The sequence below is a fragment of the Cavia porcellus genome, unplaced genomic scaffold (genome assembly GCF_034190915.1).
Source record: "Cavia porcellus strain 051 isolate PalLab524CR breed Dunkin Hartley unplaced genomic scaffold, mCavPor4.1 scaffold_13, whole genome shotgun sequence".
Lineage (NCBI taxonomy): Eukaryota > Metazoa > Chordata > Mammalia > Rodentia > Caviidae > Cavia > Cavia porcellus.
The window spans coordinates 71,439,122-71,465,871 of record NW_026947496.1 but is presented as its reverse complement, the minus strand read 5'-3'; the positions used below and the strand labels follow the sequence as shown (position 1 = coordinate 71,465,871).

General features: G+C 34.4%; 1 protein-coding gene and 1 pseudogene across 50 annotated transcripts in view; one reads left to right on the top strand and one right to left on the bottom strand.

The window, feature by feature from the left end:
- Positions 1 to 26,750, bottom strand: part of Clasp2 (cytoplasmic linker associated protein 2) — a 223,748-nt gene that overhangs the window by 47,744 nt on the left and 149,254 nt on the right. For 27 of the 50 annotated variants that reach the window (XM_063260383.1, XM_063260382.1, XM_063260387.1 and 24 more), the window contains 4 exons: positions 25,703 to 25,944; positions 24,691 to 24,754; positions 12,091 to 12,254; positions 10,966 to 11,044 (listed from right to left, as the gene is read on the bottom strand). In XM_063260383.1, coding sequence (XP_063116453.1) covers positions 10,966 to 11,044; positions 12,091 to 12,254; positions 24,691 to 24,754; positions 25,703 to 25,944 — 549 coding nt within the window. Of the gene's footprint in view, positions 1 to 10,785; positions 10,837 to 10,965; positions 11,045 to 12,090; positions 12,255 to 24,690; positions 24,755 to 25,702; positions 25,945 to 26,750 lie in introns of all 50 variants that reach the window. The other 23 variants (XM_063260375.1, XM_063260377.1, XM_063260379.1 and 20 more) reach the window with 1 other exon arrangement.
- On the top strand, positions 3,317 to 3,792 carry LOC106028436 (large ribosomal subunit protein eL24-like; annotated as a pseudogene).

Here is a 26,750-nt window from a genome sequence, read left to right as displayed (position 1 = left end):
CACTGAAAAGCAGACATTTATAATGTCTCCTTAGTAACAAAGTCTTTCTAGTATAACAAGCTCACAAACTTCAACACAGAGAGAGGGTGGGGCAGCAGGGAAGAGAGAAAAAGACAAGGTAAAAAAATGCCTTGAAAAACTCCATACCACCCCGAAACTCATCCATGAAGCATCCAGGATGAGGAAATCAAGAGCCACATCAAATTAGTTGAAGTGACAAAAGAAGAGATTAAAAAATAGATCACTAACATGCTTGGTGGGCACAAGAAGATATAACTAAACAAATAATGGTCTAAACAAAACAAAACCATCAGCAATTATACAAAAGACATAAAGAGATAGCTGAGTTAAACAAAATGATACAAAACATGAAAGGCCAGTTGAGCAAAGTAATGGAGACCATGAAAAGGTATCAAATAGAAATCCAGGTTTTGACTTCCGGGAGAACATAGCAGACAAATAACAGCAGCCACGGAGGCTTTCTGAGATTACCAGCTTAGAATCCAGGAGCGGTGCCATGTGAGGAGTCCTACGTGAGGGGAGATGTACCCTGCCAACCCAGGAACGAACTAAGCTGAGAGAAACCAACTGGAAATGCAATCCTGATGCTATAACAGGAACAGATAAAATCTCAGTGCGGAAGCTGGATCCGTGCCATTGGAAGCCGCGATTTGAACTTCCTGCTGCTGCTACTGCATCCCAATCCGCACAGCAGGGAGAGAGACGCGCGAAAGGTCTGAGAGCTGGAATTGGAGAACCAAACGGCGTTGAGAGTGGGACTGGTAGGGAGCCCTGCATTGACCTGCAGTGAGTGAGAGAAAGGGGGACCCTTTCATAGACTAGGAGGCTCCAACAGAGGACATTCTGGGAATGGGAAGACTAGCCGGAACAGGGCCCTGCAGTGACTTTAGTAGCATATTCCCCTCTCAAGCGGGAGTGGTAGGGAGTGTTTAGCCTGGTGACGCCACGGACTATGATCCAGTAGGCTAGCCCAAATCAGGTCCCTGCGCCTGCCGGTGCACCCTAGCAGTGAAGCATTCAGTAGGTTGACCTGGAGGGGCGGGCCCAGCAGAGGCTGCCCAGGTCTGTGTCTCCCTAGTACACTGCAGTGGGCGGGAACACCTAGCTGGCGGATTCAAACAAACTGTAACAGACAAAGAGGAAAAAAAAAAAAAAACTGGGCCTCCTACAGACGCTTGTATGGAAGGAACAAAAAGTATGGGAAAAGGGAGCAACAAGAAAGGGTCCTCAGTCCCCAATCCTGAGAACACTGATCCAGGAAAGGTAAATGCAAAAGAGAATGAAGACAGAAAACATGCAATATCAGATACAGCACCTATAGACATAAAGCGGTATCTCCGGAGCCTCATAGACAAGTTCAAAAATGAAGTATTTAATGAAATAAAGCAAGAAATAAGTAGAACAGTTAGAGAAATGCTAAGCACTGCCCAAGAAAAAACAGATGGTGGAATGGAAGAACAGAAAAAAAAGGGGAGAATTGTTTGATGGAGAAAAATAGAGAAAACATAGAATACGTGAAGCAGGTTCACAGAGATTACCAGGAAACTAAAAACTCTATGGAAAGCTGACATAACAGCTTAAAAGAAACTAAGGATAGATTATCTGAACTGGAGGACAGATTTGTAAGGTGGGAGCATGAAATGAAAAACTTCTTAAAAATAACAAGAAAACAAACAGCAATAATACAAAGACTAGAAGATGATAAGAGGATCTATAACTTAAGAATTAAGAACATAAAAGAAGAAGTAGGGACTCAAACAAATGAACTACAAAAGCTATTCACAGAAATAATCTAGGAGAATTTCCCTAATTTAGCAAAAGGTAAAGATACTCAGTTGTATGAGGCATACAGAACCCCAGCCACCTACAACCCAAACAGAGCTACACCCAGGCATATAATAATCAAAATTCCAGAAATCCAATATAAGAACAGAATATTAAAAGCCCTCAGAGACAAGAAACAGATCACTTACAAGGGAACACCCATCAGAATAACAGCAGACTTCTCGGCACAAACCATCAAATCACGAAGAACGTGGGGGGAAATAATTCAAGCTTTGAAAGACAATAATCTCCAGCCAAGATTGATATATCCTGCACAACTGTCCCTAGAAATTGATGGAAAAACAAGGTGCTTCCAGGATAAAGAGGAACTAGGGGAATTTGCAAGCACCAATTCAACTCTACAGAGATTACTGCAGGATATTCTAAAAATGAAAAATACCAAGATTCCAGAAACAGTGGCAGAGAGGTCACAATGAATGGAGCAGAAAGCGAAATGAAGAGGACAAACTGACAACTAGTGACAGAAAAAAAGCTCAGCAGAAATGAAGCAGAGAAGGTTAGATGGTAGGAACAGCCATTTTGGAGAAAACAAGACATCATAACCATATTACTGAGTTTGTTGGATCATTGAACAAAACTGTTTGCAGTTTTATTGTTTGAAAGTCCCCTCTATATGCTTTAATTTTGTAACTTGAACAACTATTTCTAAGATGACAATATGTAATTAACTAGTGATTTCCTACTGTTTATTTTTTCTGAAATTCTGTGTAACTTGTACCCTTTTTCTGTGTTTTTTTTTCTCCTTAAATAAAATTTAAAAAAAAAAAAAAGAATTCCAGGTTTTAAACATTCTATTGAATGCATGGGCAGCAGAAGTGACCAGTGTGAGAACAGAGTGTCAGAACTATAAAATAAAGCTGATATAGGTGTCCATGTACTCAAAGACAACTTAAAAACAAAAACCATGAAAAATGCACTCAAAAGCTGTTACATGACCCAACAATTAATCTAAGGTTAATTGCAGTTGGTGAAAAATGAGAAGAGGTTTTTACTGACATAACAGCAGAAAGCTTTTCAAACATGGGAAAAGAACTTAACTTACAGGTTAAGTGGGCATATAGAATCCCAAATAGAGCAGAGAAGAACCTCTCCATGACACGTAACAGTCAAAATCACAGAAGTCCAACACTAAAACAGAATCTTAAAAGTTGTTAGAGAAAAGCAATAAATCACTCACAGAGGAAAGTCCATTATAATTATGGTACACTTATCAAGACAAAGCATAAAGGCCAGGAAAGCCTGGACTGAGGTATTTTAAGCACTAAAAGGAAACAACTTCTAACTCAGACTGATGTATCCTAAAAAACTCTTTCAAAACTGATGGAAAAATAAGGTCTTTCCTAAAAAAGAGCACCATAAGAAGTTCAAGAGCACCAAACTAACACTCTAAAAAAATTCTCAAGGATATACTGTAAAGAGGCAAAGAGCTCTTCGCCATCTTCCCTCTTGACTGCTGGCTGTTGCTTTGAAGGTCAAGCTGAGCAGTTTTAGCGGATATGAGATATACCCAGAATATGGGAGGCACAACGTCAGGAATGATAGGAAGGTTTTTCAGTTTCTTAACGCAAAATGTGAGTCTCCATTCCTGTCCAAGAGAAATTCTTGGCAGATAAATTGGACTGTCTTCTAAAAAGAAAGCATGAAAAGGGACAGTTGGAAGAAATTCAAAAGAAAAGAATGAGATGAGCAGTCAAATTCCAGAGGCTATCATTGGTGACTCTCTTGCTGATACAATGGTCAAGAGGAATCAGAAACCACAAGTTAGAAAGGTCCAAAGAGAAAAGCAATCAGAGCTGCCAAGAAATCAAAAAAGGCTAAGCAAGCATCTAAAAAGACTTTAAGGGCTGCTGCTAAGTCTCCCACAAAAGCAGCACCTAGCAAAAGATTGTGAAGCCTGTGAAAGCTTCAGCTCCCCAAGTTGGCTGAACATGCTAAATTGGTAGATCAGGTTTTTAAATAAAGATCTGTAACTCAAAAAAAGAGGCAACGAGGTCAACGACACCTAACAGTCTCACAGGTACCAGGCAGGTGAGGAGTTAAGTAGAAAGGAAAAAAGGAGAAAAGCAGTACAAAAATAATGCAATGACAGAGGAATCAGTCAGTATCTTTCAGTAATAACTCTCCATATGAAAGGTTTCAGTTCCTGCATTTAAAGACAACAAAATCCAACAGCATGCTGTCTACAAGAAACACATTTAATACAAAAACAAATTCACAGCCTAAAAATTAAAACAATATTCTATGCAAAGAGAACCCCAAAACAAGCACAAGTAGCTATCCTATTTTTAAACAAAGTAGATTGTAAGCTAAAACAATTAACAGGAAGAGGTAACAATTAAAAGTATGTATGTGTTAAATGCTGGCACGTTCAACTTCACATAATGAATTCTAAGGATGTAAAAGATCAGATAAACATCAACAGAATTACAATGGGGGGGGGGACTTCCAACACCTCATTGTCACAAATAGGCAAATCAACTAGATAAAATATCAACAAAGAAATACCAGAGTTGAACTAAACCTTTGAACAAATGGACTTAATGGATATCTACAGTGTTCCACCCAATAACAACAGAATATACACTATTCTCACTAGCCCATGGAACTTTCTTTAAAAAAGACTACACAGTATCTCATTAAGAATGTTTAAGTAAGGAAAAAAAAAAAAAAAGAATGTTTAAATAGGACCGGAGATTTAGCTGAGTGACGTAAGTGCCTGTCTGACAAGCAGGAGATTGTGAGTTTGATACTTAGTACCAAAAAAACCAAAAAACAAAAAACCAGTTACGTAAATGCAAAAGTAGGGAAACTATCCCATGCATATTAGATACGATCATCAGATCACAGTGCAATAAAACTAAAAATTTATGGAAGAAGTAGTCATAAAAATTGTGCAAATACATAGAAACTAAATAATATACTATTGACTAACAAAGAGGGTCGCAGAAGAAATCCAGGAAATTAGTATCTAGAATCAAACAATAATGCAATGTAACATAACATACCAGAACCTATGAGACACAATGAAAGCAACCCCGAGGGAAGTTTATAGCTGTGAATACCATATCAGAAAGATAGAGGAAGCGCAAATAAATAACCTAATGAACCTCAAGACCCTAAAAAAGTAAGAATAATCCATAACTAAAGGTAATACAAGGAAGGAAATTATAAAGATTGAGCAGAAATTAATAAAATTGAGATTAAAAACACAATTAAGAGCTGGTTCTTTGAAACAATACAAACTTTTAAGTCAAGCTTAACAAAAAAATTTTATTCAAATCACACCAGACACCAGATTATTAGTAAGTTTTTAAAAACCTGTATTCCAATAGATTGGAGATTTAAGAAATGGATAGATTCTTAGATACATAAGAATTACCAAAACTGAAAATTCCTCTATCATCCAATGAAAGTGAAGTAGGGAAAAAAAAAAAATCCTACCAATTAAGAAAAGCCTAGTATCTGCTGAATTCTATAAGAACGTCAGCAAAAAGCTATTGCTAATACTCTTCAAATTCCTTAAATGATATCAAAAGGAAAGGAGTACCCCAAAGTTATTCCTGGAAGCTAGTATTACCCTGATTCCAAAGCCATACAAAGACCCAAGGAAAATAAAGCTACAGGCCAATTTCTTGTAAGAACATAGATATAAGAATCTTCCACAAGATACTGGCAAACAGAATGCAACAAATAAAGAGAGCACACATCATGATCTGGTAGGCTTATTCCAAGGATGAAAGGGTGATTTGACATATGTAAATCAACAAATATAATATATCACATAAAGAGAAGCAAAAACACAAACCACATAATCATTTCAACAGACACACAAAAAGCCATTAACAAAATCCAACACTCACTGATAGTCAAAGGCTAAAGAAAACAGTATACATGGACCTCATCTCAACCTGATAAAAGCCATTTATGACAAACATATTAAATACACAGACTAAATTAAATACAAAAACTCAAAGTTTTCTCTCTAAAATTAAGAACAAGAGGAGGATGCCCACCATCAATGCCACACTATACTGTTCAGTATAGTCCTTGAAACATTAGAACAATCAAGTAAGAGAACAAAGTCAAATTACTTGCGGACTATATGATCTTTTATGTAGAGGGTCAAAAATAACTCCACCATAAGACACCTAGAATTAATAACCAAATTTAGTAGCATATCAGAAATCAACACGTGAAAATCAATAGTGTTCCTACACAGCTATGATGAAGTCACTGGGAAAGAAACTAAGAAAATCTTAGCATTTAAAATATAATCAAGAGTAATGAAATACTTGGGAATTAATCTAACCAAGAAAGCCAAAGATCTCTTTAATGAAAACTACAGTACTATGATCTTTAACAAAGGAAGCAAAAAATATATGCTAGATAAAAGACAGCCTCTTTAACAAATAATGTTGAGAAAATTGGCTATGTGCAGAAAGATTAAAGCTAGATTCATTTCACTATGAACATTTCACTATGCTAGAACATTTCACTATGTTCTAAACTAAAATTGAAATGGATTAAATGGATCTAAATGTTAAAATAGAAACAATCTGCTTGAAGACAGAATAGCTAACACTCTTGGAGTCATAGACACAGGCAAGTACTTTCTGAACAAAATCACAACGGCACAAGAAATAGCACCAAGAATCAATAAATGTGATCACATCAAATTAAAAACCTCATGAATAGCAAAGGAAACAACAGAGTAAAGAGACAACCTACCCAATGGGAAAAATTTGCCAACTATTCCTTGGACAGAGCACTAATAGCTAGAAAAATCTAAAGAACTATAAAAAAAAAATTAGACTTCCCAAAATAAAAGACTCAATCAAAAAATGGGCAAGTGAAATGAATAGATACTTTCCACATGAAATACAAATGGCCAATGAATACATGATAAAATGTTCAACATCTCTAATCATTAAAGAAATGCAAATTAAAACAATATTGAGATTGTATCTCATTCCAGAAAGAATGGCTATCATCAAGAAATCAAATAATAACAAATCCTGAAGTGGCTATAGGGGAAAAAGGAACCCTTCTACAATGCTGGTGAGAAGTAAACTAGTACCACCACCGTGGAAATCAGTACTGAGATTCTTCAGAAAACTATGACTAGAAAATCCATTTGATCTAGCTATTCACCTTTCAGGTAACTGTCTTGGTTGTCTTCCTCTCGTTGCTGAGACAAAATACCTGATGCCCTAACTTAAGAAAGGAAGGGTTTATTTAGCTCAGTTTGTAAGGTTTCAGTTCATAATCAGCTGGCTCCAAGGCAGAATGGTGTAGCAAAGGGCAACTGTTCATGGTAGCAGAAGACAGCAAAAGCAACAAGAGCAAAAGGGGAGGAGAGAGCAAGTCTTTTCCCCTCCCTCATGTGGTATACAGGCTACCTGCCCCAAGGCAGGTGTGGCACTCACACTCATAATACCAGCACTGGACTATGAATCAACCACAAACCCTAAAAGCCCACCCCCATGACTGCTCGAAGCTTTGTGGGGACAAGCAGACACAAACTATAACACTATCTTCCTGAAAGAGGTTAGATACATATAATACAATGATACACACATACTCATGTCTATAGTACCAAAATTACAATATCTAAATCTTGGAAGCGGCCTCTATACTCACAAACAAGTCAACAGATAAAAGAAAATGTGGTAATTATACTCAATGGCACTTATACTCCGCTATAAAGAATAAATCATTTTAGGAAAATGAATATACCTTGAGACCATAATGTTAAGTGAAGCAATCAGATGTACAAGATTAAATACTGTATGGTTTCTCTTACATAGAAACTCAAGGCATAAAGAATTAAAGAGCAAAATGAAAGAGTTAACAGGAAATACAGAGACATCTTTTGCTAAAGGGAAGGGTAACAGATAAAGGGAGAGGGGAGAAAGGAGAGAAGAGTATGAAAAAAGAATTAAGATCTGTTATATACACGTACAATTCCCTGACAAGAATATAATCATTATGTACTATAAACAATCATTACTTAAAAAATAAACATTAGTAAAAGAATGGAGAAACAAAAACAGGTATGAAAATACTATGTTGAAGAGATGAACTCCCCCATGTTCATTGGCAGCATTATTCAATAATAACCAAGATATGGAACTGGCTTAAGATCCATCAATGGCTGAATAGACAAAGAAAAAATATATATAAATAAATAATATCATACTATTCAGTCTTATTAAAGGAAATCCTGTTATTTATGAGTGAACAAAACTAGGTAAACAAAGACAAATCTTGCATGGTCTCACTTATATGGATAGTAGGAAAAAAGACATTCACAGAAACAAAATAAAATAGTGGTCAGAAGAAGCTGGGAGATTGGGAAATTATATTGAAGGCACAAGAACAGTAAGTTTGAAGGTCTACTGGCCATCATAGTATCTTCAGATAATACCAATATGCATATTGCATATTTGAAAATCATTGAGTACATTTTCAGTCTTCTTACCACAAAAATATGTAAGGAATGCAAGTATTAAATAGCTTGATATAGTTACTCTACATTGTACATATATAACAAAACATGCTGTATACCATAAATATATATAATTTTTGCCAATTAAAAATTATAACTTTAAATAAAGGTACGGCAATAAGCAAAACTTAACCTATCAGCCACAAGAAATGTATGTTGGTTTTGAGGTAGTAGTCCAACTAAATTACAGTGGCACGTAATATCGTATGCTGGATTCTTGAAGCCATGTTATCTTGTCACAGCAAACAGATGAAAGGTGACTCTTTCAAAACAACTTGCACTCTGTGATATCCAATTAGTGCAGTGCCTTGGTGATTCATGGTCTTGAGAAGTTTTGAAAAGTTCTCATAGAATAGTTATGTTTACTGTAATAGGTATGTTACAAAGTCTATTTTTACATAGTTTATTTTTATTATTTGTCTTTTTGAGACAAGATCTTGCTATGCAGTTTAGATTGGCCTTCAGCTCACTTTGTAGCTCAGGCTGGTCTTGAACTCACAATGATCCTTCTGCCTCAGCTTCCCAAGTACTGGGACTACAGGTGCATAGTCTATAATTTTAATAATGAAAATATGTAAAACAATATAGTTGCTAAGTTATGGGTAATTCTTCAATATTTGTGGAACTCAGAAAAAGTTTGATAAAAACATTTAAAAATATTAGTAATTAAAATGAAATCAGCTTGTACTATTTTATCCACTGTTTGCTTTTTGACATTTAATCACATGAAAATCTATGAGAGATACATTATTATACAAACACTTTTTTTTTGGCAGCACGGTCTTGCTGTGTAGTTTAGGCTGGCCTCTGAGTTCACTATGTAGCTCAGGCTGGCCTCCACCTCACTGCAATCCTCCTGCCTCAGCTTCCAGAGTGCTAGGATTACAGTTATGCATCATCATGGCAGGCTCTGAAGGATTAACCTTTTTTTCAGTAAGGTTTTACATCTTATATTTGAGCTGTGTTTTTCTAAAACGTAAGTTTTTAAAACTTAACTCTACCTACTTGCAAGTTGCTTTTATTTTTGGCATAAGATAGGGCTGCTACTCTAAAATATCAATTTAAGGGTTGAAGGGTGATTTTTCCCCTAGGGCTGTATTACTGCACCTATACTTATATTAAATATGTATTTATAAATAATTTAAGCTATTAGAAAAAGTCTATGATTTCAGTTTCTAGTATACTGTTAGCCAAAAGGAAAGCTAATTGCAATTTGTCTGTTGTCCATTTCACTATTCTTCTTGTCTTTCTCTTCACGTCTTCAGCAACTTTGTTCCTCAACTCACCTCTTACTGTTATTTCTTAAGCTGGTTTAGGTCTTTATTTATACTGGCCTATGAAATCTCTCTCTAAATATGTTCAACACCCTAAATACCTATATCATATCCTTTATTATAACATATAGTTTACCATATATTATAGATAATAATGATAACTGTTAGTTTTGGATTCCCAATAATGCCTACCACAATAACTCGGATATGAGTTTAAAAATATTTATCCATAATATCAAGTAAAGTATTCTCCTTTTGCATATCACTTTTCAAAATAAAAACGTGGAAAAACCCCTTTCATAAAGTAGCTCTAAGAAAATAACTATATGTTGAGGGTAACATGCTGGTAAGAAACAAATTGTGATTTTGAGGTACAATTGCATTCAGAAATGGAAAGGAAAAAAAATCAATCTTGAGCAGTTAATGCTGTGGAAGTAGATTTCGTGCAGAATAGAGCAGAAAATACAAGACTTTAAAAAGCACATATGCTTGTTATTTCCCTGATTTTAATTTCACTTGAAATATCTTTAGAAAAGAATCCAGGGGCTCTTCTTAAATATTAACATTGTTCTTCTTTTATATGAAATTTAACCATTTTAAATTCAAATTAGAATTCATTTAGTTTTCACATAAATTAACTGGAAAATGCATGTAAATAAAAATTGAGAAAGTTAATCCTGATTACAGATTTTACACACGCCAGAAATAACACATTATAAAAAAGGTTACTGTTTTCATTAAGGGGAACTGGAGAATGGCACTGAAATCAAGTGAGTGCTTAGGTAAAAATTGCTATTTTGCCCAAAATCCCTATAAAACTCCTAAGGCTGCAGCTAAGAAAAAAATGTTTTGGGAAATCACAAACATAGAATTAGGTAAGACTTTACTTATAAAGCAAATCTGCACTGCCAGTTTAGGATTAGACAGCCATACCTGTAATGCTTTTCAGATTGTATCCCCAGTAAGATTCACCAAAGGGTAGTCGAGCATTTGAATAACATTTGAAATCAAAAATGTGCATGCTTAAAAGGCTTATAAAGGTTAGTAACTGAATACAGATGCATACAAACATTATCTGAAATATGGCAGAGAAAGTTAAGGAAAGAAATAATGCAGATTAAAACAGAAACAAAAAACCTTGGAGCTCCAAAAAGAGTGAAGCTGGTCCCGAAGTGCTGGCGTGACTGTCTGAAAGTTTATAAAAACAAAGTCCACTGATTGAACTGTTTCTCACATAATAAATACAAATATCAATATAATTTTATTAATAAAATACAGCAATTCCTACAGTATTTTCAAAAGACCTCAAATTTTTACCTTCAAGCTTGGTGTTTGGGTCTGATCAACTGTAAATCTCATTAGAATATTAAACTGAAGATCATTTGGAAAAGATTCTCTGAAATAAGAACAAAGGAAAACAAAAAATTAAGCCAGCAAGTAAGCATTTAACAAACTTCACAGCAAAAGATGATATTTAATACCCAAACATAATGTCATCCAAAAATTTGAAGTAGTATCTGTGTAGTAGAGTCTGTGTAGTGTAGTACACAATAAAAACATTCTTAGAAGAGTATAAATATTTGCATATTTCCCCAGCACAGAATTATGAAGCTATAGAATAGTAAATACTAGTTTATCTTGCCTCAAATATTGACCTAATAGGAATGTTCACTTAAAGGTTTGATAGGCTCAGACACATTTCCCCACATCTAAAATTTCAATTATAGACTCCAACTTAGTAATCAGGTATTTGAAGTAAGTCACTTCGACACTCTACATGGAAAAGCAGAAATATAACCTTGGCTCAAAGTCTTCTGAAAAGAGAAAGAAAATATTCTTCTAAATCTTACAAAATACTCTTTATTTTTACATTACATCAAGTCAATTTTCAATCGTACCTCATAGATGTATCGTCAGTTGATCTTAAAAAAAATGCTAAGATATGATTGTAGACTTTTTTTTTGAGACAGGTTTTGCTATGCTTGCAGGGTAGCCTCAAGCAACCCTCCTCCTTGGGTTCCTAAGTAACTGGCCCTAAGTGAAGTATGCCACTATGCATGACTCTAGATATATCTTATTTAAGATAAAATAATGTATTGAATTACTCAAATCATTAAAATTTTCACAAAAGGGGGCTGGGGATTTAGCTCAGCGGCATAAGCGCCTGCCTTGCAAGCAGGCAGTCGTGAGTTCCACCCCCAGTACCGATAAAAAGGAAAAAGACCAAAAAAAAAAAAAAAAATTTTTTTTTTTTTTTTTTTTTTACAAAAGAAATACACTTTATCTAGAAACTGCATTAAATATACCACATGACTGGGCAAAACAAATTTTCAGATGTTGCCTATACAATTATTGAAAGGACCCAAAAATCTAAACTTTTAAATACAGTAACTAAATATTCTAATTACTGAGTAAACTTGAAACATATGCAGAAAATATTACCTTGTAACATCAAGGGCTTTTTGAACTTTTGCCTGAACAGACCCAAGCAAATCAGCACCCATTTTTTTTAGCAGTTGTGTCAGTAGTACAAACAACCAATCTTGAAGGTCATCTTTGTGAACTTGTATGAAATCTACTAGAGTCTCCAAAAACATGCTGAATACCTATAGTTGATAAAGGGGCGAGACAGGAAGAAAAAGGAGGAAATATTGACCTCTATGTTCAATTCAAAACTAAAATAGAAGGGAAGAGAGAAAATCAGAGGCACAGCAATTGGCAGCCAAGCGAAAAAACAATCTCTCTTGCTTTTCTTTGGACTCTGTGATACAAGAGTACATTTTAACTGTTATTCAACTTCTGCAAAGTTCAACAATTAGCTATTCCATGCAGCATCACTTGGTAAAGAAACTTTGGCCATAATGGCTGGCACACCTAATGTCATCACTGATGGCATAGTTTAACTGGTTAAACTGAGATCCATTTAATAAGAAATCTAGGGAAAGGAACTATCCATAGTTTTACTGACTCTCAGCTTTTTGAAATAGTAGCATTGAGTGAATAGGGGATGACTGTATTAACAGCTACTTAAAGTATAAAATTTATCTGACATAATGGGTTAGAGAATCCTCAGAGTTCTCAAAACAACAACAGTCACAAACTTTTTGGTATACATGCTATTCAGTAAAACTGCCCCAAAAGTAATCTATCTGTGATAACACATTACCTAAAATAAAATGTCAATACCTAACTTTTAGTGATTTAAAAAGTTCCTAATGGTGAGCTATCAGTGTCCATTTTTTTTTTTTTTTTTAAATCAGCACCGGGGATTGATCACCTGCTTGCAAGACAGGTGCTTATGCCACTGAGCTAAATCCCCAGCCCCAGTGTCCATTTTTATTCATGGGTTTTACACTTAAGTCTACCAGTTTAAAATATTTTTAAAGTGATGAGAAGCTAATAGTTATAAGTGAGGTATCTCATTAAAATACTCAGAATAGATTAAATCTACCGATTTTAAAGTATTTAATTTCAAAAGTAATTACTTTGAGAAGTTTGCCTTTCAATGTATATTTGATTTCCTGAGTTTCTTTTATAGTTATATGCAAACTTTTTTTGTTCTGTTCTGTTAGAAATGAAAGATTTTTCTGTTAGAATTTTAACCAAGTTAACATATGAATAAGTTAAAAACTAAAAAATATACTTTGGTTAAGATGCAATGTATTTATATAAGCATAAGTTATGCTTACTTTAAATTTTCTAGCACTCTCTGGTCACCAGGTAGTGTCTTAATTTGGTTCTATTCTTAAAATGGAGATCTCTTTAACTCTGGTCCTACTCTTCCCCAACCACTCTTCAAAAATGTGGCTTTCCTCAGGTTTCAAATTTGGGTGAGTCCGTACTTTGCTTAAATTGTCCCTGGTCGTCTTCTCTAGCCCAGAATACTATTGAGAACTTTGTAAGAATCTCTTCTATGACAAATGCATGCTTCTAATCTGGTGCTCACTCTTATTGGTTATCTGTCCAGTAAAGTGCTGGAGTGATTTCAGGAATTATGTGAGGTGTTTGGTAGCTTGAAATCAGCCACAGGAGCATTCACACTTCAGAAATTGGCAAACATTACAAATCAAGACTGGTTTACTGGCACATAATTCTTTTTTATTATGTGGCTCACTTTCACTCTTGTTTCAAGTCTTATTTTTGTGGTATTACATACTGAACCCAAAAAATTCTGATCTATGGGATTTCAAAACAGGGTCTTGTTAAACTGCCCAAGCTGGCTCTGAATTTGTGATCCTCCTGCCTCAGTTTCCTAAGTATAAGGGATTATAGATGTGTGCTATCAACCTGGCTTCAATGTGTCCAAATCTTCCTGAGGCTTCCAATTTTAAACTTTTCTATATGAAAATACATTCTGAAAAACATACAAATATTAGAATGCCTAAGCCAACCTGTCTGTTTTATGCATTAGCAGCGAAGTAAAAATCAAGTGACTTATCCATATTTCACAGATGGACAGTGGCTGGGTCAACACTTAATTCCTTTGGTTTTTAGTTGTATCTATCACTGTTGCTAAATGACTTACTCCATTGACGCTACAGTCCTTCAACAAAAAATTCTCCACTGACTTTTCTCTCAATTTGCATTCTACTATAAGTAACATTCTAAAAATCATTTCTCCAAAGAAGAACAAATTTTGTTCATTTTAAAGGTCATATTATTCTGTATTCTTCCTATGTAAAGTAAGGTTATGGTCTCTTCTATCTTCTACTCTGTTCTTACTATCCCTTGCTTACAATGCAAAAAACATCAGCCCATGAATTACTTCTTTAGCTTGTATCCTATCGCTCCCACTTCTCATCTTCTAACTGTGATGTGTAATTTTTTTTTTTTTTTAGGTTCAAAATGCTTGGGCATTCTTATAGCCTAACAGTCTTTTCCTTTTATTATTTCCCTTTTTTATTGACAGAAATTTGCCTTTCATGGCCTAAATGTCTTTATCCTGATTTTGTCTTCATCATAAAAGGGAACTCCTCAGTCTATCCTGAGGCCCAGACTCTATAAAACAGCTCTCTCTTTTGTTTATCATATTATTGTTATAGGCACCAAGCTTTTCTGACTTTAGGTCTGGACCACTATGCTAACTTAACTTTAATCTTTACATTTGCTCTATAGCAGGAGTCATTAAATCGTTTCTAAAACAAACTGATAGGAATTGTCCAAGGATTCCATAAGGATTTGCAACTACTCAACCCTGTGGCTCTAGCATGGTCACAGACACTATATATCAGTAAACCAGCATGGGTATGTTTGAATGTAATTTAAAAAAAAAATAGGCAGCAGGGTAGATATAGCCTGTGGGTTGTATTTGTCAAAACATCTCTGTTTCTCACTATTAAATTGTGATATCATTCTTTTGGCAGAAACAAAAGTCCTTAAATGTCCCCTAATTAGGATAATGTCTCAAACTCTTACATAGGGTTCTAACTTTCCAAAATAGATATGGATTATCTGATAATACACATTTTTTATCTTTTCCTCTCCATTCACATTTGTCATAACTCCCAATTTCCTACTCCTCCTCCACGACCTATAGCACCTGCCCATTCATTGATATATAGTATGTGACTCCCCACAAAATTCACCATTCAAGTCTCAGTCAAGAAGTTCTTGACTACTTTAAGTAAAAGTCACTGATCTTTCCCACTTAGAATTTATAGTTGGACTAGTTATTTATGGTGCCATTTAATTTTTTCCCTGCGTTATATTTTTATCAGGAACATACAGTAATTGAGAATAAAGTTTATATTTTTATGTAGTCTTGTATCACCAACTAGATCTAAACTCAAAGTTATCCAGAGAATGAGGGCCCCAATAAAGAGTTGTTCAACAAGTAAAAGCATTTTCTTCCAATCAAGTTTACCCTGTAATTGGTAGCCAACTATTTTTTCTCTTAGCATGAAGACTTTCATTTTAGCCAAGATTACCTTCTTTTTCTTCCCTGTAAGATTTTTTTGGACATCTCCCATTTCTTTTTCTGGACTAGTGCAAGCCTCTCTTGGGAGATTATTTTCATGCTTACATAGATAAGGCTTGTACTTCTGTCAAGAACTTAATTGCTATTTCTTTCCACAAGACTTCTGTTATCTGAAGAACTTTCTTTTGGTTAAACATAACATATACATGTTATTTATAGTATTCCTTATACAGAACAGAATCACTGTTTTTTAAAAATATGTATGTACGATCAGTGTTACTAACTGATTATATATATGTGTATATATCCATATACTTTCAATGTATTTTATCTGTAATATGTTGGAAATTATGTACAATTATCTCTTACTCGATTGCCCTCCTACAAAGAGTTCCTCTCAGATGTTGATATTCTCCCATTTCCTTACCTAGAATTAAAGGGAAAAATGGATAATGCTATAATACTAAGGATAACAATTTTAGAAGAGAAAGTTAAGAATCAAGGTCGTAAAAACCATTCTATTTGCTCTTTTGGAATGACAAAATTTGTGGGAAGTACTTGTGGGGGGTAGATGTTAATTTTTAAAAAACTTTAGGATTATAAATTTAAAAACTTTATAATTTAAAAAAACTTTAGGATTATAAATTAATTTCACTGAAGATTTAAAAATAATTCCCATGTATCTCAAAAGTAATTTGTTAAGAAAGAATTACATACTTAAGCTATTACAATTGAGATAGCCTTTTCTGAAACTTTGTGTCTTAGGTGTGCCAGTCATCAAATACAGAAGAACATAATCAAATTAGATTAATTAGTAGATTAAAAAGCACATCTCCAAACAGAATGACAGTTTGCATAACTGCAAATAGCATTTCGTGGATTGCAAAGGGTCCAACACTGCATGAACTCTTTGGGAGAGAAAATAGAGAAAAAGGGTTAATTTCACAATCATGCAGTAAAGTTAGGTTTCCAACAAATATTGAACCAACTTACTCTCTATTGAGAGTTCCAACACAGGGGACAGCATGCAAAAGGAAAAAAAGAAAAAAAAGAAAAAACACACAAATTAGTCGCCATCAATGCAAAGTTCCTGTATGGAAGAACAACACTTAGAAAATAAAAGTGACAAATGTTTTTAAAAGTTTCATGAAAAACTCAAAAGTTTTAAAACAAGAATTAAATGAATAGTATGGGAGAAAAACATATGATTGTCCTATGTTTCTTTTTCACTCTTGTCAAGAAAACTTAAAAAAACAGAAAGAAGGTCTTCTGTAGAGTCTACTAATCCTGAGGCTCGACTTCTGGAAAGAACCCAAGAATAAAAAGAAATTTGCTCCCATGTTTGAACAGTGCCAATATTTAGTCCTGAGTATTTTAGGATCTAGAACCACTTCCCCCAGGAATATTTTCCAAGTTAAATTATTTCTTATGAAGGTCATAAGAAATTATGACCATAATTACCATTATTCAAGGTTAGCTGTTTATATCACAAAGTTTTATATTTCCCAGGAAAAATGTGTGCTATAAATTCCTGCTTCAAAGACTAAGAGCATCTGAGCTACCTGGAACACTTGTTAAGAGAAGTGATGTGATGTTCCCATGCACGCACACAGCTGGGCTCCAGTTTAGTTGACACACCTAGACTGAACCTCCTAGCAAGCCAGGAATCAAAGCATGGTTCAAGAGGTAGGGTTACAGAAGACATTAAATTGATAATGCTTAGCATACATCTTCATGAGGGTGACTTTATTCAAAGAGTTCCTCCCCAGAGTCAAACGTTGGCCATGTGGGATAACTTTTGGCTGCTGAGAGCACTTACACCTCAGGAGAAAAAGTGGGTCCACAGTAGTGAAAAAAGAAATCTGCCCTGAACTCTTTATTTTTAAAATATTAAATAAGATGTTTTAAAATTTATATAGTGTTTGGTATGTTTTAAGAGTTTTACATATATTAACTAATTTAATATTACAATCTTATGAGGTAGATATTACTATAAAATCTGTTTTACAGATACGCACTGCTACTAAGTATATGAGACAGGATTTGAACTAAGCAATATAGTTCCACTATCCATACTTTATCACTATGTGGTGCTGCCTTCTCATAAAAATGCTAAAAGACTTTGTGCTCTACATCTGTTGTTTTATAGTATAAATTACTGTCATACACATATCCTGGTTAGGTCACCTACTTTCATATTAGACAGGTATCCTACTGTATTTGCAGTTTCCAAATCTAAAGATTTAATCAACTATGGACCAAAAATTTTGGGTGGAGAAACTGTGTCTGTATTGCTTGTTTATAGGTTTTTTGAACAGTATGATACCCTAAACAATACACCGTAACAACTACTTACACAGCATTTATATTACACTAAGTATTATAAGCAATATAGGTAAGTAACACAGTAATTTAAAGTGGGACGATGTGTGCAGGTTAAATGCAAATGCTACACTGCCTCATTTTATATGAGACTAGGTATCTACAGAAAACCCTGGAATCAATCCCTGAAGGATCCCAGGGGACAACTATATATCTGAAGTAAAATGTATACATCGAATTACAGACAGTGATTCAATTTTCAAACTATATTTACTAACCACATTATTCATACCCCTGGGAAAACCCTGCATCTACTTCAGGATTTTCTGTATTCAGAAAAAGTTCTTTTCCAGTCTTCCTTTCTGGGATATCTGTAATGTATTCTACAGCATGCCTAATTATTTTAGTTGGTCACAGACTTTTTGTTTAAAAAAACAGAGTAAAAAATTCTAGGGGCTGGAGCAGGTGGTCCTGACGGAAGGGATATACACTGCTACTTGCAACCATGTTCTCTCAGTGTCCTGTTTCTGCTAGAGACAAGAGACGATCTCAATTATTTTGGGCAAAAAGTAGAACAACTTCCACTTATTACCGAAGTCAGCTTTCTATCCAGCACCTGTTACCAGATAAACTCAAATACTGACTTAGACCTAGAAGTACATGGGAAAATCCACCTGACCACTGCTTATTATATTAGGTGTTTTTGCAAACACTGTTTGTTTCAGGGCAAGGCTTTGCTCTATAAGATTTTGGGGACAGCTAGTCACAGAGAAGAAATTCCAATTCATTGTGATTTAATTCACTCTTGAAAGAAATGTGCTACCTGAGGATGCTGAACTGAATAAGGCCACAAGGATGCTAAATTGAGGAAGAAAGGAAAGTGTCCTTGATGTACACTTCAAGCTGTACAGAATATGACACGGCACATGTGGAAAAATGAACAGAGATTGGGCTGAGAGGAAAGAACAGAAGCAACACTGATAGCTTTTTTTTTTTTTTTTTTTTTTTTTTACATTTTCTTAAGGGTTTTAAGATAGTACAGAAGATTTATCTTTTAGAAAGATTACTAAAGCATCCAGTGTAGAAAGTGAAAGGGGTGCAATGACAAAAAATGATGGTGCCCTTGTATATAAAAGTGTATCTTGATTTAGTAAAATTATTTTATGTGTTATATATGTTTTTTGGTCTGTTAGCCTGGCTGTTAACATGTGTTTATGGTAAGTTGATAGATACTTAAAAAAAATCTGTGGATATCCAAAGTGTTCCAGTATATTTATTGAGAGTATAATCTTTTCTCCATTTAATTGCTTTTGCATCTTTTCCAGAAATCAAGTGTCTGTTATGTAGGTATCTATTTTGGGACTTCATATTGGTACTCTGGTGGTTTGTCTATCTTGGTATCAATGCTATTTTGTCATGATTGGCGTAACTTTGTGGTAAGTCATGGGTTTGGGCAGGGGTTGGAGTTCTAATTTTGTTTTTTTATCAGTGTTGTTTATTCTGAGTCTTTTTTATTTTTACAAAATTGTAAGAGTCAAAATATTAATCTATATGAAAACTAATGTTGGCATTTTGATAAAGGGTTATGTTTTCTGATCTTTATTATTTTCTTATATTCATTTTTGGTTTCATTCTTTACTTTTAATAAAAAAATTTTAAAAATCTGATGCTGGCAAACAACAACAGCAGCAACAAAATTTAAATGTGTTATGTACCAATTCTCCAGAATCAATATAATCATTATGTACTTTAACACGTACTAATAAAATTTAAAAAGATGATTATGCCTCAAATTAGTAGTAAACAGAGACATAAGGTTGTTAGTAGGGTCAAATAACATTTCTAGAATAATGCCAAGTTCCTCACTTGGGTACCAAGTGATGGTAGTATCCTCTAATAAGAGAAGACAATGGAGAAGGAAGATTATTTTGAGATAGTATCAGTCCTCTGTATCTGTGTATTCTATAGCCATGGATTCAACCAACTGTGGATCAAAATGTTTAAACATAATGCATCTATGTTAAACTTGCATATTTTGTTACTATTTCCTAAACAATAAAAACTACTCACCAAGCATTCACATTGTCTTAGGCGTTATAAGCAATCTAGAGATGATTTAAAGTATGTGGGAAGATGTGCGTGGGTTATGTGCAAACATGGCACTATTTTACACAAAGGACTTGCACACACAGGAGTACAAAATATACAGTTAATATTTAAATTTTTGAAAATTACATGGTAAATTACACATTGCCCTTAATTTCCCACACTCTCCCCTACTTCAAGCACACTTATCTCATTGTTTTTGCCATTTTCTCAAGTAGTTCTACAAGTCTTATTCTGTTAGTGTCTTTATAAGATATGATTAAAAAAATACAGTGAATATTGCTGCCAATGCCATCCAGTGGAAAAGCAGGCTTGTAAAAACATTAAAGTAAGCCTCATCTCTATTACTCCCCAGATCCAGCATCATGTGACTTCTGGCTCTTCTTCAAAGTCAAAATTTATATGAAAGGCAATGTTTTCAATCAATTCAGGACACCTATGTAGCCATAACAATGCAGCTAAAGACACACAAGAGGACTTACAGAATTGCTTCAAAAAGTGGCAAGAACAATGGGATAAATGTGTTTAAAGGGAGGGGAAGCAGCATTTTTAGAGGAATGGCAGTGTCTCTTTCAATGTAATAAGTTTTGTTTTATTTTGTTTGGAGACAGAGTTTTGCTGTGTAATCTAGACTGACCTTGAACACACTATGTAGCCCAGGTTGTACTTGAACTCAATGCAATTCTCCTGCCTCAGTTTCTTGAGTGCTGGGATTATAGGTGTGAACCTCTCACTGGGGCTTTTTTATTTTTTTTTTTGAGAGGGGCTTTTGCTATGTAATTCAGACTGGTCTAGAACTCACCATGTAGTCCAGGCTGGCCTCAAACTTGCAGTGATCCTCCTGTCCCTGCCTCCTAAGTGCTGGTACTACAGGTATGTACCACTATGACTGAGTATTGCTCACTGTAATAAATCTTTAAAAAAGTTTTTAAACATTCATTGTATTTTTGATCACATTATATATAGATTTTAGCTTACATGGGGGATGGGCCTGGAATAAATACTATATACAGATGCTGTAGAATGAATGCAAGCAACAGTGATACAACTAAGTGCAGGAGAAAAACAAAGCTGGAAATACGTAATTGGAAAATATTAGGAAAGCAGATAAGGAAACTTCAGAAAAGGCATAGCGTGAATAAGAGGGCCTAGGGAAACATTCTACATACACTAATATTAGTAAAACCAGCTATAGGTGTCTGAAAAGAAGAATAAGAGAAATGGTGTGAGGAAGACTGGATTAAGTATAATAGAAAAACCTATCTTTTCTCATATCCCATGCCACATTCCTTAAATGACAGAACAGGTACATCTGAGGCCAGGGATGGTGGTACATTTGGGAGGCTGAAGTAGGAGGATCTCCATGAGTCTGAGAAAGCCTGGGCTAGTGAGTTTATGGTTTCAATTACATAGCGAGATCCTATCTCAAAAAACCCAGACAAACAAGCAAACAAACAAAATTTGGGCTAGGGATGCAGCTCAGTGGTAGAATGCTTGCCTAGCATGCACATAGTCCCAAGTTCAATCCCCAGTACCACTAAAAAAAAAAAAAAAAGATATATATGAACAAAGAATAAATTCATAACAAAGTTGAAAAACAAAAGGAGAAAATCAATCAGCAAACTGAAATTTATGAGAAATTCCTGGAAACCCAAGTAGATGAGATAATATTAGCAGAAAAAAGGATATTCATATATCTAGCAATGCAGTTTCAGGGTGATTGCTTTCTGTCTCAGAAGGAAGGAAGACAGAAAGTTAGAGGGGGTGATGTGCAGTTCCAGTTTCTGTTTGATGGTTTCTACTCTGTTGGTAAACTCAGAGCCCTGTATCTTCCAAGGCATGACGTGAGTAGGGAAATAAGCAGGGCTGGGTTTTTATGGTAAAAGAGTATTTGACAGTTTTCATGGGGGACAAAAGCAAACACTGAAAGCACTGCCTAGTGTTACTGAGCACTCAGACAAGAGCCACAGAGCAGGTAGGGACATGGAAATACGCAGAACTGTATGACTTGGAGAGACCAGCCAAGTTTATCTTTCAGGCCTTTAACAAGTGACACGAGCTGTGATGTATCAAACTCCTAAACATGTTCTTGTATTAGTGCCAGAGACGAAGAGCCATATAAAAAGGGGCCAGCAAATTATGGACTTTAAAGAATGGTTTTTAAAATTTTAAATATAATCAGAAGACTAGTAACACATGAAAATTTTATGAACATTCAAATTTTAATGTTCATGAACATAGTTTTTACTACAACCCAGCCACACTGACTTGTTACACATTGCGGATGCTATTGTGGATGCTTTCATGTTAGCATGGCAGAATTGAATAGCTAGGACAGTGACTAATTATGGCCTACAAAGCCATAAATATTTACAGAAATTATTGGCTGATCTTTGTTACAGAATACAACTGCATTTGGAAAGAAAAGAAAAGAAGTTAAATGATCCCGAAGATGGAATTGTTGGTACTTTACAGATAACATTAAAAGGGGAGGGCACATCTGTTACTTAATAATATCATGATATAACGCAAAAAATACAAATTAGATCCTTACATTTCAAATTCAGTACAACATAGGGATATGTTCAATCTATTATCACTAAATTACATTATTAGTAGTGCCAGCAGTGGACAATCACTGTGATAGTTAAATCATAATTGTCAACATTACTGGCAGCAGTGCTGTGTAGGAGATTTCTTTCTTTTTCTTTTTTATTGGTACCGGGGATCAAGCTCACGACTGCCTGCTTGCAAGGCAGGCGTTTATGCCGCTGAGCTAAATCCTCAGCCCCAAGATCATCTTTTTTTTTTTTAATCGGTACCGGGGATCAAACTCACGACCATCTGCTTGCAAGGTAGTTGCTTATGCTGCTGAGCTAAATCCCCAGAGCCCTGTGTAGGAGATTTCTAAAGTAAACTTGTGTGTGTCTGGTGGATCTTGGGAGCTACATCTGACCCCTGGCCCCTTTCTCTCTGGCTCTTTCTTCATCATCAATTCCTGGTGAGAAGCTTTCTTTTGCCATGAGGGTTTCCCATGTTTTTACCATATAGCCAGCTGATCATGAACTGAAGAGATGACTAAAAAAATCTCAAACAAAGAAACAAACCAGCTAGGTCAATAATAATTTTATGTTACTTAAAAGCCTAAGAAGAAAAACCAAGTCACCTTTGGTGACTATAGTTCAAGGTAGAAGTATAAGCTGGTTCTCCACATCTATTAAGGGAAGCCAACAATTGTGTTCTATTTCAGTTCCTTACCAATGTCAAACTCAGCTTTCCTATTTGATCTTTTAAAATACGTTTCTCTTTATCACTGCATATTCAGGCATTCAACTAAAATGCATTATTGCGCTAAAAAAAGTAAAAAATTATAACCTCAAGAAATAATTCAGCCTTGGTCTTACACCTTTCAACAGTGATAAATTATGTCACTTACTAAAGGTATTTAATAACTGTATTTTTCAAAGTTGAATATATTATTAATTAAAATAGGCTCATTCAGATAACTATCTTGCCCCTTGATTTATACTGGCAACTGGAATCATTAAAGATGATTTATTTAGAATTGACAGACATTTTTACATCAAAAAAGCAAGACCTCCAGCTGCAATTAGTGGTAGCAGCATCAATATAAAATGGTAGTTATCTACATTATCAGTTTGACAATTATAAACTTTAAAAAACTTTAGTTAATAAGTTGCTTACCAACAGTATTTTATTTTTGTCTTTTAATGGGACTTTTTATTTTCAGATAAAATGAAATATACTTATAATAGAGAATAGTCTTTGAAAAATAGTTTTAAAGTATAAGCAATTTAAATAATTATGCACCTCGGTGGATTTAAATCAGTTGGATTTTAATTTAAATAGTGCCATGAATAATGAAAATAGAAAAAACATGAGAAAATGATGTGCGCAAAAGTAAAGGCAAAAAGAGTAAAATGCAAGTTATTTGTTTTTAATAATTTTTTCACCACAACTCCCTTTCATTTACGTTAGAAATTCTCCTGTATCCACTTGTGTTCTAAAGAAAGATGTAATAAATTTTATAGCACCCAAAAACATTGCTAGAAACAGAATAACAATACACTTTTGTTACAGTATTACATATCAAGGTAAACCAAAATTTAATAGTGTATATGCCAATTACACATAAGTACTTAAATATATTTAAACCAACATTAAAAATTAAACTAAACATTATTTTAATGTATGAAATGTTTTTCTTTTATATTATTACTAGGTATGGTTATCACACTCTGTGATTTTAGGTTAATGGCAATTTTTCCTACAAAATTTGTTTTTTTAAGATAAGATATATTTACATTAATGCTCTAATAACCACAGAGGAAAACAATGAAATAGGAGAAACTTTAAAACTTGTCTCATATATGGCCTTCACAAACAATAAAGTACTTTTAGTAATACAAAATATACTCACTCACTCCCGACTAAATTATAAAAAGAGCTGTGCTTGTAACTTCATCCTTTAGTTTTTGCTATCAAAAACTCTTGCTTTGGAGTGTCAAAGAGCACTTTCTAGGTTATGTTTGATATTAGCTAATTAAGTTTAATTATGTTTGAAAATATTACTATAATTTTAGATCAACAGTATAATAAAAATGACAGTTTTCTGCTATTATTTTACTTATCTTGGGGGTTGGTAGGAGTAAATAATCTTATATACTAAAACATACCTTGCCATGAGGATCAGCAAACATTCTTGTGAAAATTTCACATAATCTTTTCAGTTCAACTCGACTGCCAAAAATAATAAGATAGCTGATTAATATCATGGTATAGGTTGAAGTTATTTAAAAGCAAGCTTAAATATAATTAGATTTCCTTAACAACAAGAATAAGAACAACAATGACAACAGATATCAGCCCATAAAATTGAGAAAGCTGTGGGATTTACTAGTTAGGGCTAACTGCAAAGGTATCAAATGCAACAATTCTGATGTAACCTACACTATCACAAAGGTTGAAAGTTCTGAAAAGAAACACAATTGCATTCAGTAACATAGCAAGATAGGAAAAATTTCCTTGAAGCCGTCCCAGTACATCAATTTTATTATTTTAAGTGTTCAGATATTTTCTTAAATTTTGCCACTTAGGATCTAAAATCTTTCTAAGGCCTACTGTCTGTCACTGAAGTGATACACGAAACCTATCATTAAACTACTCGTGATGAACCTAGACAATATTTAGATGACTTATAGCAGTGAGTCATAAAATGTGTTATTGTGTATATGAAAATAATTAGGTAGTTATAAACATTTACTTTAAATTACATAGTTCTAATGCTTCCTAAAATAAATACCCAGCAAATATATCAAGTCCTGACTTTACAGGTATCAAGTCAGAAAGTGGCCTTCTACCTTCCACCACGCAAACCTATGAAATTACCTAAAATCATGATTTGAAGAGGATTAATCACAAAGGACTCAACATTATGTAGACAAGGACAGTGAAGGAGTCAGGGAAAATTACAAAGGCAAGATGTTTCTTTAAATAGAGCAAGCAAGTTTAAAATGGTTTAATAAGTTATAAGACAGTTATAAAGGAATGAAGCTTAGCAAAAGTGTAACACAACCTCTGAATTCAGGAAAACTGTGCTTCTATACCATTATCTCTAAAGCACTATAAGAAATACAGCTGAAAAGTGCTGAGCTGCGAGAATAATTATTTTAGGACAACGCATCTCACCTTAATGTTCTCTGATTTTTTAGCAAGTTCTGCAGACCGAGGAGGCCCTCCTTCCTCTCTGACCAGTTGGAACTGGCACACCTATTGAGCACTTCGGCCACATCTTCCGTCTGTCTCATATACGTAGGAATACTACCATTTCGAGAACTATAGGAACGCTCCGAGCAAGCACTGGAGGCATCGCTGTTAGCATCATCATCTGAATGTACTCCATAGTCGTATCTTCTTCGAGCAGGTTTTTTCTGTTATATACAAAGAACATCATTAGCAGTAGCTAAAAAGGTATTGGTAATTCATAGTATCTCTTGACCACAAAAGGACTGGCTTCTGTTTTAAAATCAATACAAAACACGCTGTTCATTATAATAATTGTAAAATATCAACATTTGATTTTTGTTCAGAAAATATACTTCAGAAATTAGTCAAAGGTGAAATATTCTTTTTTTTTTTTTTTTTTGGTCTTTTGCGTTTTTATCGGTACCAGGGAAAAGGAAGACTACCTAGAAGTTCAGATACCTAGGTGGGAAGTACTAAAGTATGTGGGTTTTCTTCCTTAATCTTTTTCATGGAAAACCAAGAACTATTAGAATGTAAAATTAACAGAAACTTACTAGAAATTTAAATTAGCAAGAAAAATATTATCTTTTTAGAGTTGTACAGTGGATCAGAAATGTACATGCTTTCCCCCATTTAAGTCTCATTTGTCTTGCCTTTCCTAGTCTCTTTCCTCTTCCCTTGTATCCAAGCCTCCTGTCTCCTAGGCAAGTAAAATATAAAGAATTATGAGAAACTGTTTTGCTATTACTTTTAGGAGGCAAGATCCTTAAGGGCCCTCCATGTTTTCTCAATATATCTATACCATCTACTTTAATAAATATGAGAAAGCATATTCAGATTCACTTTGTTTCTTTGCATCTAAGGTTTATAATTTATATAACAGGTGATTATACCTTGCATATGAAAAATGATGAGGGAGAATGGGTCATTTAGATTTGCACTGTAAGAACTGGAAACAAATCTACATAATATAATATTTGGACTTTGGCTG